At 38.4% G+C, this 13,723-nt stretch overlaps 2 protein-coding genes across 2 annotated transcripts; both read right to left on the bottom strand.

Annotated features, from left to right (window-relative positions):
- Positions 1-333: 333 nt before the first annotated feature.
- Positions 334-708, bottom strand: LOC144654150 (telomeric repeat-binding factor 2-interacting protein 1-like). The gene is made up of 2 exons (XM_078514243.1): positions 573-708; positions 334-384 (listed from the first exon to the last, which is right to left on the bottom strand). Exons 1-2 carry the CDS (start codon positions 699-701, stop codon positions 334-336), a joined length of 180 nt encoding a protein of 59 aa, XP_078370369.1. The 5' UTR covers positions 702-708.
- A 7,632-nt stretch (positions 709-8,340) lies between these two features.
- LOC144654582 (malignant T-cell-amplified sequence 1-B-like) lies at positions 8,341-13,695 on the bottom strand. Its single transcript, XM_078514752.1, has 6 exons — positions 13,587-13,695; positions 12,070-12,222; positions 10,539-10,636; positions 9,963-10,096; positions 9,465-9,532; positions 8,341-8,567 (listed from the first exon to the last, which is right to left on the bottom strand). The coding sequence occupies exons 1-6, from the start codon at positions 13,595-13,597 to the stop codon at positions 8,483-8,485; spliced, it is 549 nt and encodes a 182-aa protein (XP_078370878.1). The 5' UTR covers positions 13,598-13,695; the 3' UTR covers positions 8,341-8,482.
- Between the last annotated feature and the right edge of the window lie 28 nt (positions 13,696-13,723).

Below are 13,723 nucleotides of genomic sequence, written 5' to 3'. Positions count from 1 at the left end.
GCTAAGCAACTAAAAGTACAAATTAATACATTGTAGGTACCTGTTAGTTGTCTCTTCTACTTTCATCCTCCAAGAAAACAGAACAGAGGTTGAAAAACCGAAGATGCAAGTGTGTAAGCTTCATTAAGCTTACTTATTAATCTATCACACTAGTGGCTAGTGTCAACTCAAGTTGTCAAACTGTTAGTCAACCAGAACAGTGTTTCTCAAGCTTGCCAACCAGCTGGGAAATCGCACTATACAAACTTGTAGCAAACCTAAGCACAAAATGCCTGCTTAAAATATCCGGTCTAGGGGACAGGGGTGCAATAAACACAATCAAATGTTTACCACTCACTTAATAGAGTCTGTTAGAACTTTGCTGGAAAGATGACCACCTCCATCCTGAAAAAGGAGGTAAATACAAGCTTATAACAGAACGAAGTCAGGGAATTAACGTACTTTGAATGGATTTACTAAAAACAACATTTTGGTGTTCTAAACATTTCTACGACAACAGCCAGCTGTACTGGAATATGGAAGTAAGCATTCACAACTGTCTAATGTTTAGAAAGACCTTTAACAAGACCTACAGTTATTAGTGGGCGAAGACGCGTTTTCATCGCACAAGGTGTCATGTAAAAGTGCATCTGTGACCCATCTTCCGTCAGAAAAAGCGTCGAGCACCGTGGAAGCTCGTCGCCTTCACTGCTTTCCGCCATCTTGGAAAATTCTGTTTTCGCGCCTTGGGAGCCTCGATATCATGCTACGAACGACGGAGACTGGTGGGAAAATAGAGAGAAAAATGGAGAGAATGCAGAAAACTGGAGGAACGCGTGGATACTGAAAGAGTTGAAAAGAGTCTCTTCTACTAATCCATGATCGCAAAATAAGCGTTCATGACAATTATAAATTTAGTACAAACTAAAAAGTGTAATTGTGGCCGGAGCAAACATTCTTGCCTACTGTTCCGTGCTTCGCCAAACAAAGCGATATGCACGCCGAAACTTTCACATGGCTCAGTTACTTAATACGGTTTAACGCCGACTGAATGAAACGAAAGCTATAAAACGAAACCTACAATAAGCTATAACAACAAGACGAAAAAACAACAAAGGCAAGCTATAAAACGTGAACAAACCCAAAGATCAGAAGCACATCGAAGAAGACGAAGGCTCGCACCCAACTTTGACCAGTTGACTAATACCAAAATGATCGGCGACTTCCTGATACATTTCACCTGCAATAAATGCGCTTTGCTCAATCTGAATATTTCGGGAAGATTTTTTTTGCATTGAACAATAAACTATTCGACAAATGTCGCGCAAAAGCACGAATTATCATGTCATATTTTGAAAATTTTGGGTAAAAATGGATAAATGACTTGTGTCTTGACTTTAATATGTATTTAAACTTTCGGCCTGCCAAATTATTAATCGGGCGTGGCCGATTTAAGGTTTACCCTTTGGTCGTCCTAGAGCGTAGTCTCCTGGCGCGGCCAAAAAGACGGGGATAGCTCGGGGTTGCTACAAAACCGCTACGGGTGACGCATACCGCAATGGTTTTCATTTTAGTTTTGACAGGAAATCGTTGCAGGCACACTTGGTCGACTTTTGGGTTAATGTGTAATCAGGTTGTGTTTTTTTGCTTCGGCGGGAGGACAGAGAAAAAAGCTTACGGTGCAAAGTACAGTATGGGGCCCAGTTCTCGGCCACTTTTGACGTAAACTTGTATTTCTTACCTCAGAAGAACCGCAGGAACTTGAAATTTCTCGCAGAGCTAGCTACATTATTCAGCTTTTTGGTGTAAAGCTATCGACCGGTCAAAAATTAATTTGCCCGAGCAATAATAAAAATAAAAGCTCCATTTGTGGGCCCAGTTCTCGGCCACCTTGGCCCAGTTCTCGGCCACTTTTGACGTAAACTTGTATTTCTTACCTCAGAAGAACCGCAGGAACTTGAAATTTCTCCCAGAGCTAGCTACATTATTCAGCTTTTTGGTGTAAAGCTATTGACCGGTCAAAAATTAATTTGCCCGAGCAATAATAAAAATAAAAGCTCCATTTGTGGGCCCAGTTCTCGGCCACCTTGGCCCAGTTCTCGGCCACTTTTGACGTAAACTTGTATTTCTTACCTCAGAAGAACCGCAGGAACTTGAAATTTCTCCCAGAGCTAGCTACATTATTCAGCTTTTTGGTGTAAAGCTATTGACCGGTCAAAAATTAATTTGCCCGAGCAATAATAAAAATAAAAGCTCCATTTGTGGGCCCAGTTCTCGGCCACCTTGGCCCAGTTCTCGGCCACTTTTGACGTAAACTTGTATTTCTTACCTCAGAAGAACCGCAGGAACTTGAAATTTCTCCCAGAGCTAGCTACATTATTCAGCTTTTTGGTGTAAAGCTATCGATCGGTCAAAAATTAATTTGCCCGAGCAATAATAAAAATAAAAGCTCCATTTGTGGGCCCAGTTCTCGGCCACCTTGGCCCAGCTCTCGGCCACTTTTGACGTAAACTTGTATTTCTTACCTCAGAAGAACCGCAGGAACTTGAAATTTCTCCCAGAGCTAGCTACATTATTCAGCTTTTTGGTGTAAAGCTATCGACCGGTCAAAAATTAATTTGCCCGAGCAATAATAAAAATAAAAGCTCCATTTGTGGGCCCAGTTCTCGGCCACCTTGGCCCAGTTCTCAGCCACTAAAAAGCGTGTGCGTAATTATCTGTAAAAAAAATGCTCAATTAATTTTCACAGTCATAAAATCACTCTGTAAACCTATTTATACTATATCGATCCCAAATTATTTTTATGATGCTTTGTTTTACTTTAGAAAAGAAGGATTTTAACGCGCCTAGTTGCCTATGTGCAGGTTCTGGCAAAACCGCATTGTGTGACCCGTGCATTTAGATGGTTTATTTTGCAGTGAAAAGGTCTTGAAATATTTAGGTGTTGTAGAAATAATAGACAAGACAAGAGTCAGCTCAAAACTTAGAGATAAGATTGAACTTTATTTTTAAAACATTTATTTCTTTCATTCTGGCAGCAGCAGATGAAATTATATTAAAAACCAAGCGCTAAGCTGTGATAGCGAGCAGGGTGGCCGAGAACTGGCAAATACGCAAACGTCGCAAGAAAAAATTTCGAAGTAAATTAAGACCAAAAAATACAACGGTTCAACGAAAAGTTAACTAAAGCAGAAAGCTGAATTATTCTACGTTTCACATGCCAAAAATTAGCTCGTATGGTGGGGGCTTTTGGATAAAATACGAATTTAACTACATCCATGAATTTGGAGCCGTAAACAAACAACTACCTCCGCGTAAACTCGACGTGTGAGCTTTCTATATCGAATTGAACGATCAAACTCAAGATACTTAAAGCACATGAATCAGTCTATCGTTTGAAGGAAATACCTTTTCTTTTTGATTCAACTGGAGTGTGAAAAAACGCGTTAAACACAAAGTGGCCGAGAACTGGACCCGGCCGAGAACTGGGCCGATATATTCACCATTGTGAAATTGCACTTACTTTGACAAGTTAAAGTTATTTTTGTAAATGAAAAAGGTAACGTCATTGATGTCACGCAGTGTTTTTTTTAGCAAACTAGATGGTTTGCTGGTTTCTGACTATGAATGGGGGTGTGATCTTGCGGTATATTTTTTGAGCCTGACTCCGCCGTAAAACTTTTTTTTTATTTAGGAAGAACTGTGTCGATTTTCATTTCGAACAATTGGTCGTCAAGTCGTTTGTCACAAAGAGTAGAATGTTTGTACAGCATGTTTTGGAATTATTTTAGATTTGGTTAGTAAGACGCTTCTTAAGACCTGAGCAAAACATTGGGAATGTACAGTATTAATAGGAACTTGAATGGAATTTTTCACAAGTTGGATAAAGGTATCAACTGAAAAAAATGGAATTCAAAATGAGAACTTGGATTTTGTTGTAATTAAATTTTATCGCGGATTGGATGCATAATATCACGGCTTTGAAAGTCTTCAAATAATTAGAAAGGTTCCTTTCTTCCTTTTGATCTTATTGTTATTTTCATGTATTGATTATTCGAAAGTGGTTTTCGTTGATACGAAAAAAAAACGGGTTTTCACTGAATTGCTTGAAGTATTTTTAGACGTGATAATATTGGCTTAATCAAATTACATTGTGCACGAAATATTTGTTATTCTTTTGTCTTGAAACTTTGAGGAAATTGAAATTTTTGTTTGACAGTAGTGTATGAAAGGCATTTTATAGAACTGAATAAAAAATAAGAAACATTGATAAAGGTTATTTCAAAGATTTATTTTGCCTGATTTTGAAGGGTTTCAGGAGTTTTAAAGAGTGCTGGTAAACGGCTGTATGTTGTTTGTGATTACGGATCTTATTTAGTTTCGAACGCTCTAATTTTTGAAAGGTTAAAACAGGTTAAAACCGGGCGGTTTCATGAGTTTTTTGGGTAGAAAGGTACGGTGGTGGTCAAAAAAAAATGTTTAGAAAGGAATGACTGTAGTAGCACGTAAGTCGGAGGTTTGCGTGAGTCACGGGGTATAGTATGCGTGAGCTGGATTTCCGGCGTCATAACGGCATGTTTTGTTTACTGAAAGATACACTCGACGTTTAGTTAGCTTAGTCGGCTTGGGAAACTATTTTAAAAATGAATGTTGTAATAGTTAATTAATAGTAATCTAGAATTATTCAACCCACTCTCGATTGGAGTCTGTTCTGGATTCGCGCTACCTTTTCGCCGCGAAGGAATTTTGTAAAATTTCGCTAGTGGAAAGAGGTACTGTAAGAACAGTATCAATAACTCAAAAGGAGGAACTTCTTTGTAGCTCTGAATTAAGACGTATGATAAAATTTTAGAATAAGAAACTTTCGATATATGGTTTTCATATTGTTTTTGTCAATTTCCTTTTGTGGCAGATTTTTTGAGAATCAGCTTTTCTTTCGTGTGATGACAGACACAGGACAGAACGAGAGGTGGATGAGAAAGATGCCGAAGATGAATAGGCACCGAAAAACGACAAGAACCGTCAAGGACTTATCTTTAGAGGGCGGGGAGTTTTGGCATACTGTATTTCGAGGACTGGACTGGACTAGTAAAACGCGGACTAGTAAAACGCGGACTTGTAAAATGCGGACTAGTATAACGCGGACTAGTAAAACGCGGACTTGTAAAAGGCGGACTGGTAAAACGCGGACTAGTAAAACGCGGACTTGTAAAACGAGGACTAGTAAAACGCGGACTTGTAAAACGCGGACTTGTAAAACGAGGGCTTGTTAAGCACGGACTTGTAGAACGCGGACACTAAACGGAAACTAAACGGTTTAGCGAGCGAAACAATTTGTGTTTGAAGCTCTTGTGTGTTTCTTCGACGGCATATTTCTAGCTTTTTTGAGCACTCTATGGTCTGTTTTAGCGTGGAGATGTTTTTGCAGTATAGCACATGTTCGTTCTGCAAACCCCTACTAAAACAACGGGATTGATGCTATGAGTTGTGTGCATATGTTTCTTTCTTTCCACTACTTGACGTCTGTTGAGTGCAGTCGTTTGTATTGCTCGCACGAGGTAGAACGGGGCCCGTCCAGAAATCAACAGTCAATCGTAAATAAAGGTGACGGGCCTACACGACTCCTACGTTCGTGACATTGGAATATTTGCCGTTAAATGTTTAAGTTCGGTCTTTCGACCTTATTTGCTTCTGACTTCTTTCTGAGGGTACTGTTTTAATTTGGGGGCAGTATGTGGTAAATAAAGGTGACGGGCCTACACGACTCCTACGTTCGTGACATTAGAACATTTGCCGTTATATGTTCAAATTCGGTCTTTCGACCTTATTTGCTTCTGACTTCTTTCTGAGGTTACTGTTTTTTTGAGACATTATGTATTGAAGAGAGCCGTAAGATGATTGTGGCCAAGGAATTCGAAGTGTCTAGAGGCGTTTTACAAGTCCGCGTTTTACTAGTCCAGTCCAGTCTACAAGTTAAAGACACATCAAGACCACCCCACTGTGAATTGCCATAGCACAGACAAAATTATAGTCAATATCTTATGTGTTTTTAAGAGAATTACATAAGAACCAAGGCATGTCTTGTCTTGCCTTACATTGACATGCAATAATTTGGAAATACTAAGCTCGTAACAGTTTAAGACAGAATCCATCAGGAATTTGAGTAACATTAATTTTAGTTACGCAAAAATTGAGCACCAGAATAATTTAAATCCTTGTGTTCTTTCATACCTTGTTAAAGGCTTGACATGTGATAACACCAACATAACACCAACAACAGTTCTTTATCAGTGGGGATTGAAGAAAAAAATGGAAACATCATCACACAGTTGACCCCCATGCAAAAACACTCCAGGATGTCACGGGACTGTTTGGTGTCCGTCTGCCAATTTCTAACTTCAAATTCCAATGTTAAATTCACATTAAATTTTCAATATTTCTTAGTTGTCTAAATTTTACTAATTCTTTTAAAAAAACTATCACCTGCCAAACATCCCCAAAAATCACTCAAAAAATTACAAAATACTGCAATACATAGATACATGGGATGAGTGAAGTTTCCTTGTATTCCTTGAAACACCAACAAGATATTTCCGTTTAAGGTGGCTGATAATGGGTTTCAGTATTTCCCAGTCCTTATACTTTGGTTCAGTACTAAAAGCCTTCATCAATTGCTATTACAGTAATGGTATGAAACAAATGTTCAATCATTCATCAACAAGTTGTGATCATTTTCTTGACAATAGTAGTTCCCCGGTAAACAGTTGTAGTACTGTCCCATCAAAGTGCAATGCCTGGAAAATACCGAAAAGCACACGACCGTCAGGTGAAACCGCACCTTACAGTATTACCAATACACTGCACTTTGCTAAGTCAAACTTTACATTGTCTAGTCGTCTACTTCAATCGTTTATTTGTATTGTGTGAGATACATTTATAAATTGAAACCATCATGTCATTAAGTAATAATGCAATCTCGACAACGTTCTAGATATTATATTATGCACACTAATACAGCTCATGCAAGCCCTGTGACTTACACAAACACAGTCGGACTGAGTGCTACTTAAGTAACTGCTTCGTGGTTTCTGCTGTACTGAACCCTGCCTTTCAAGGCAAAGCGCCCGATTTTAAGCTTCTCAAGCTTCTCAATGTTCTTGTTGCAAAATAATTTATCACGGACTCATAAAAATGTACGGCGTCACTATACTACCGATAGCGTTCGTTTGTGAAAAACTTTCCACAAAGGAGTCAGATGTCCATTTATTTTCTCTCTTTATTTTGGCACATAATTTTACCCCACATTTGAAAAACACCTAATTTGGAAATCCTGTTAAGCCATTTGTCACAAGTCAGGGCGCACTTTGCCATTCCTTCCAAAAATTTCCTTTAAGTTTTCTAGTTGATGGCAAATTTATAAGAGGGTAGCAAAGGGCTTATGCGTGACACGTGAAAAGGGCAAAAATTAGACCGTGATGCGTGAAAATAGCTAGAAAAGACACGTGACTCGTGAATTCTGCAATTTCAAGTTAACGTTATACGTGAATTTGGTTAAAGTTTGTGCGTGAAACGGGATCACGAATCCCCCTTTGCTACCCTCTTATATCTGTCAACTAGTGCGTCATTGATTTCCAAGGAATCTTGACAGGGTTTTCAGTGAAATGAAATTCGGATTCTATCCTTGTTTATTTTGGCGAATTTCGGATAAAATTTTGGCTACCGTAAAGACTCGTGTATAAGCCGCACCTTTTTGCTGAAATTTTGGCCTAAAAATCGAGGGTGCGGCTTATCTACGAGACCATTGATTTCAGGGGGTGTAAACTGCCTAGTTTGGGGTCAGATATAGCATTAAAAACCTTAAAGAAATAAACAATAAACATATTGAAACCTGTAGTTGTTGTTGATCATTGCTTTTGATGGATGTGGTGGCTCCTAAAGGAGCCGTTTGTCACTTCAGGTTCTAAACCCGAATCTTGTTCGCCAGTAGTTCTTTTAGGCGATCTATCTGGAGTTTACTTGAGCAGCTAAACTCCAAGTACTTATAAGTCCAGGCCTCAAACTTTTTCAAACGGTAAAACGCCGACTTAGTCTAGGGACACTGTTTTGTAGTTGGAAGATCGAGTGCACTTAACGTACAAGGTAAAGGCCTTCTGATCTTACAGAGTAATCCCACAGCATTAAGTCACCAGTTTTCACTTGTCTTGGATACAAGCGAGGCACAGGAGGCAATTTTTGCATGTTATTCAAATGAGAAACCGAGCAAGATTGAACGGTTTTTAACAAAACTTGCAATTTAACTTCCTCATACCAATGGAGCCAACAAACCAAAAATACCCTGACATTAACAACACTAGAAAATGGTCAAAATGATAAAATGTTCTATTTATTGTTACTATAAACAAACATCTTGGACATTGCTTTCCTTTGTTTCGTCCATTATAGTGCATTGCATTGAGGATGCCCAACACATTTCAAATTTATACACTTTGTTTATTTTTTATTATCATTTTTCCAGCTGTTTCATTTGCCAGAGTCCATCATTTAAGTAGTGGATCACCTCAATGCCAATGCCTTTGTTGGTTTGTTTTCTGTTAAGAGAAAAAGAACAAATTAATAGTCTCAGTCTGCACCCTTATGACCACTGTTATAAACATATTAGTACTTACTAAAACAGTGGATGGCGTTTTTGTCGCGCGCTGATTGGCTACTCAAACTCCAAATATTATTCAACACATGCGCGCGCTGCCCATATATGGTCAAAATGTCAACGTTATCTGTCATCCGTACATAACAGATATCCTGCGATATACGTAGGTTGCAAAGTTTCGTCCGAAATCTTGTAAAGCGCTGCATAATTACAGTTTGTCTATCTGCAAAAAGTGTTTCGTGGACAATTTGTTGAATAATAAAACAATTATCCTGCTCAATCTTGCGGAATATCGTCTGATTTTAGCCTACTCGGCCTACGGCCTCGTCGGCTAAGTATCAGGCGATATTCCGCGCGATTTCGCAGAATAATTGTTAACTATTCACCTCTGAGTAACAGAGTAATGCACGCAAGAAAATTGCAATCGTTGACAGGAATAAACAGTCAGAAGTCATTCTTTCAGGCTATATTGTCTCACTGGTTTAGTTTATACTAAAACAACTATTCACCTCAGTGTCGGTGGCTAGTGGTGGATATTTACCTCGCCGCTTTGCCACCTCCACTTCGGTAAACAGTTGTAAACTATCAACTACAGTCTCCGTTGAAGGCGATATATCTGGTTGTCACGCTTGAATTTGGATCGTCACGCATGTTATTTGAATTGTCACGCACATTATTTGGATCTTCATGATTGTTATTTAAGTTGTCACGCATGTTATTTAAATCATCATATATATTGTTAGAATTGTCACGCCAATTGTATCGTCCACCTCATTCTTTGCATTCTCACACAAGTTATTTCGTCTGTCACACATGCTATTTGGATTGCAGTACTTACATTTCATCTGCAGACATTGTCATTTTTCCAATGGCTATTGCATGTTGTTTTCCCTCAGCTGTTATTGCCTGACCTTCAATTAAGGCAAACAAAACACTTGCAGGGTGGAAAGAAAGACCCAAGGAAATGTATTATGATTGATGATAACTGCTCTTCACATAGTAAGTAGGCAAGTCATAAAAATGAACCTAATCCATGGTAAATATAAAATTCCCTGACCAAATAAATACAAAATGTCAGTTGTAGCAGCAGCCTCCAGCCTCCCCTTCCAAAAGAACACATCACAGGGGTCACATTGACCTGAAATGCTTCTTCCAGAAACCAATGGTATTAAATCAGAGGTGTTATCTCCGACTTTTCTTAAAACTGTCAATTTTTCCCTGAATCAAAATGAAATTCCCTGACTTTTCCCTGACCTTCAAATTTTATCTCAATCCAGAGGCTTACAACACAGCATGAGGCAAAAATGCCTTTCATATATTGAATAGGAAAGGATACAACTATTGCTTCTTTGGGTAAGTCAGCTAATTTAGCTCCTGGACTGGTCAGGCCTCGACACATCACATTTGCGCCACTTAAAAGAAACTTGATTGCTCCTTTGTCAACCTGCTGGCATGGTAATATGACAGGATCTGTGTAAAAAAAAAAAAAAATGTAATGTTAATACAAAAATGCAGCCCCAGAATTAAGATCAGGACATGTCTAAAATAATTATTGCTGCAGGATAAAAATGTAAAAGAAGAAATTGAAGAATAAGAATGTAAACATTTTTCTACACGGGTGCAAAAAATCAATCTTCTTCATACTCTGATATAGAATTACTGTTTCTACAAGATACCAATGAAAATCCCAGCTTCAATAAACATCTTTACTACACTTTCATAAATGTCTAGCCATTCTTTGCAAGCTCTTCTAAAGGCAATCAAAATGGAACTGATGAATTGTTAATGTAGACCAGCAATGTATATTACTTTACGAGTAACATTCATTGTTGGAGCGATAATCAATGAAACTAAGGCAATTAATGTCAATATAAAATTTAACACCATGTTAATTTAAAATATTAATACTTACATTTGTGCAGAAGTCTGAGTGATGGTAAATAGTTGCCTTCTCTTTGTCTGAAGAAGAGGATCTCTTGATTGATGGATAATATTTCTATGTGTTCATGACTATGACAAATAAACAATATAAAAATTTCTTGTTATATATCCCCCTACACAAAACACAAGCTTACTTTAATTTAGGGGTCAAAAAAACACATGTCCATGTACCCGTAGTTTTTACTGCGTTTCCAGAAAGTGAATGTGATTTACACTTTTGATAGCCTCAGTCACTGTGAATTAGGTTTTTTTTTCTATTTGTATCTGTTATGATGTTTGATTTGGCAATATTTTTGAGGGGTTTTAAACAGTTTATTCTTGGGTTGATAAACGCGCACAAGATAATAATAAATTTAAAATAAAAATAATAATAATAATAATAATAATGATAATTTAATGCTTGTAAGGTGAAAACTAACATATGGATATAATCATGAGGATTAATGAGTAAGTAAGCTATAGTCCATCTGTCTTTTAATGAAAAAAATATATATAACGACCGTATATATTCTGGTTATGAGCCCCCAAGATATATGCTCTCCTCCAACCAGCTTATTCATTTTTAACTAACTTAGTCCTCTCAAAACATTGTTCTAAGTTATAGAAAAGTGCCATACCGTTATGATTCGATTTAGCACCCTCCTTCCAATAAGCGCCCCCTTCCGAATAAGCGCCCCCCTTCGAATGTGTTTTTGTAAATAAGCGCCCCTATTCCAATAAGCGCCCCCATTCTAACTAGCGCCCCCATTCTTATAAGCACCCCTATTCTAATAAACGCCCCTTTTGTGGATAACTGCCACTACTGAAGTCATTGACGCCAACTAGATAAACGCCTGACCGTTCACCGTACAGTTCATGTATATATTTACTGCTAAAATGAACAATTATTTTAAAAGTAACTGAACTTTTAACAATTTCTAACTGTTACAGTTTCTGTTATTGTTAGATACATTTGGTTGTTTCTCAAAAAATTAAATAAGCGCCCTGTCCCGAATAAGCGCCCTGTCTCGAATAAGCGCCTTCCCTCGAGGTGTCAAAAGTAAATAAGCGCCCCGGGCGCTAAATTGAATCATTACGGTAAGTAAGTTTGCACAAGTGTGGATCAAAACCATTAATAAGGAGTGGCCTCCTCACAATATATATCTCTAATCAGATCCTTAACTAGTTTCTTGTCTGGTCATTTTTACACGTTTTTTCATACTGCTAATAAGTTTCCCTTCCACAGCCAGATATAAGTCCACCCAAAACCCCCCACAAAGTTGTAAAAGCTCAGGGCTTATAACCGGCTTGTTACAAAGTTTTTCCATTGCTTGACTTGAAAGAATGGAGGATTACATCAACAAGCCCAGCAGGCTTTTCTGGCCTTGGCAGCTCTAAAGGTTAACCTAAGTCTTTGTTTTCATGTGAAATTTCTGCCAGATTTAAGTTTTCTTTCAGCTGATGAAATAAGCCGGCAGCCGGCCCTTAGCAACATCCCTGAATTCTGGTACTTACTTACTCACCATTTTACAACTACTAATGGTTCCTTTTTGGGAAATATTTGAGCTATGTAATCATCTATTGGAGGGAATTGTTCCACTAGTTTGGTTTTTATTCCACGTTGAATGGATGACTTCACTTGACTTACTCCTGAAACACTTTCTTTAGCCTGAAATCTTGAGAAAACAAAAAGATTTTTTCAAACAAACAAACTTTCATTAAAACTCTTGAGCCCACTATCAACACATACAATTTCTTTACTGGTCTCCAAAAATTTCTCATATTACAATACTACCTCAAATTAATGAAGATGAAGTGTTCAACATGACTCGAGCATGGGACAAAGAAAAATTCTGAGTCCCCGACGGGAATCAAACCCATGGCCTACCAGAAACCAGTTAGACGCTCTAACCAACTGACCAACTCTAGGTTGGTTAGAGTTGGGCACTCTAACCAAATCAGTTGGACTATAGAAAAATTCTGAGTCCCTGACGGGAATCAAACCCATGGCCTCCCAGATACAGGTTGGGCGCTCTAACCAACTGACCAACTCTAGGTTGGGTAGAGCGCCCAACTCTAACCAACCAAGAGTTGGGAATCGGGAATCGGGAATCGAGAACCGAGAGTTGGGCGCTCTAACCAACCTAGAGTTGGTCAGTTGGTTAGAGTGCTCAACCGGTACCTGGGAGGCCATGGGTTCGATTCCCGTGGGTTCTCGATTCCCGATTCCCAACTCGAGGTTGGTTAGAGTTGGGCGTTCTAACCAACCTAGAGTTGGTCAGTTGGTTAGAGCGCCCAACCGGTATCTGGGAGGCCATGGGTTCGATTCCCGTCAGGGACTCAGAATTTTTCTTTGTCCCATGCTGGAGTCATGTTGAACACTTACCATCTTTATTATTTACTACTACCTCAAATTGTTTCAAATGAAGAAAATACATGGTCAAACTTAAACATAATTTTCAAGGGACGCATGAACATGAATTTAAAGCTGATAGGGAGGAATGCCTGTTTTGAAGAGTGTTGTTTGAGCCCCCCACCAACCATGCAAAAAACTCCATCTAAAACATTTGATATGCACACATACCCAAGGGTGCAGGGGGTACTGAACAAACAAACTTACTGAATAATTACATGATGTTCTGCAACCTTAATTTTATATCAATTTTATTTATTTTTAAAATCAGTTGGTTGCTAGTTTTCTGTCGGTCTTGTTGCCAAAAAATCGAGGGTCAAGAAATATTAAAATCTACCAATTTCAACAAAATAATTTCTCCGTAAGATCGTTATACACGGACAAACGTTCTACACTACTGTTAATATTTGAAAGCATTAGCCGGCGTGTAAAAATCACGAAATTCAGTTATTTAAACTCACGTACGAAAAATTCTGCGAAAAGTTGATTTTACACACGGGGAAAAAATTCGAAAAATTGGGACTTTGGGAAAGCATCACTCCTAAAACAGAAGCAGTCTAAAGCACGAACATTTCATCTTTAGAAAGGTATAATATACAGTACCAAAATAAACAAAATTCAACTTACTTTTTGAACATATTCCTGCACAAATTTTAGTTTTTTGAAGCTTCTCAGTCACATGGGCTCTTTTCAGTGGTCTTCTTTCAAAACAGTTGCGCGCTCCGCCTGCGATCACTGTGATCAGCTGTTACATTATTTGAGAG

Source organism: Oculina patagonica, chromosome 5, assembly GCF_052425735.1.
Source record: "Oculina patagonica isolate OP01 chromosome 5, crgOcupat, whole genome shotgun sequence".
Lineage (NCBI taxonomy): Eukaryota > Metazoa > Cnidaria > Anthozoa > Scleractinia > Oculinidae > Oculina > Oculina patagonica.
This window is presented reverse-complemented; position numbering and strand designations above follow the sequence as displayed.

What these genes read in the sequence shown, in the direction of transcription:
- LOC144654582 (XM_078514752.1), bottom strand. An exon ending in CCATTAGTAGTTGTAAAATG is followed by an intron (nt 10,637 to 12,069) that starts GTGAGTAAGTAA and finishes TATTTGTCATAG; the next exon opens with TCATGAACACATAGAAATAT. An exon ending in ACAATGTCTGCAGATGAAAT is followed by an intron (nt 8,568 to 9,464) that starts GTAAGTACTGCA and finishes TTCTCTTAACAG; the next exon opens with AAAACAAACCAACAAAGGCA.
- LOC144654150 (XM_078514243.1), bottom strand. Translation starts at nt 701, where the DNA reads ATGGCGGAAAGCAGTGAAGGCGACGAGCTTCCACGGTGCTCGACGCTT. An exon ending in GTCTTCGCCCACTAATAACT is followed by an intron (nt 385 to 572) that starts GTAGGTCTTGTT and finishes CTCCTTTTTCAG; the next exon opens with GATGGAGGTGGTCATCTTTC.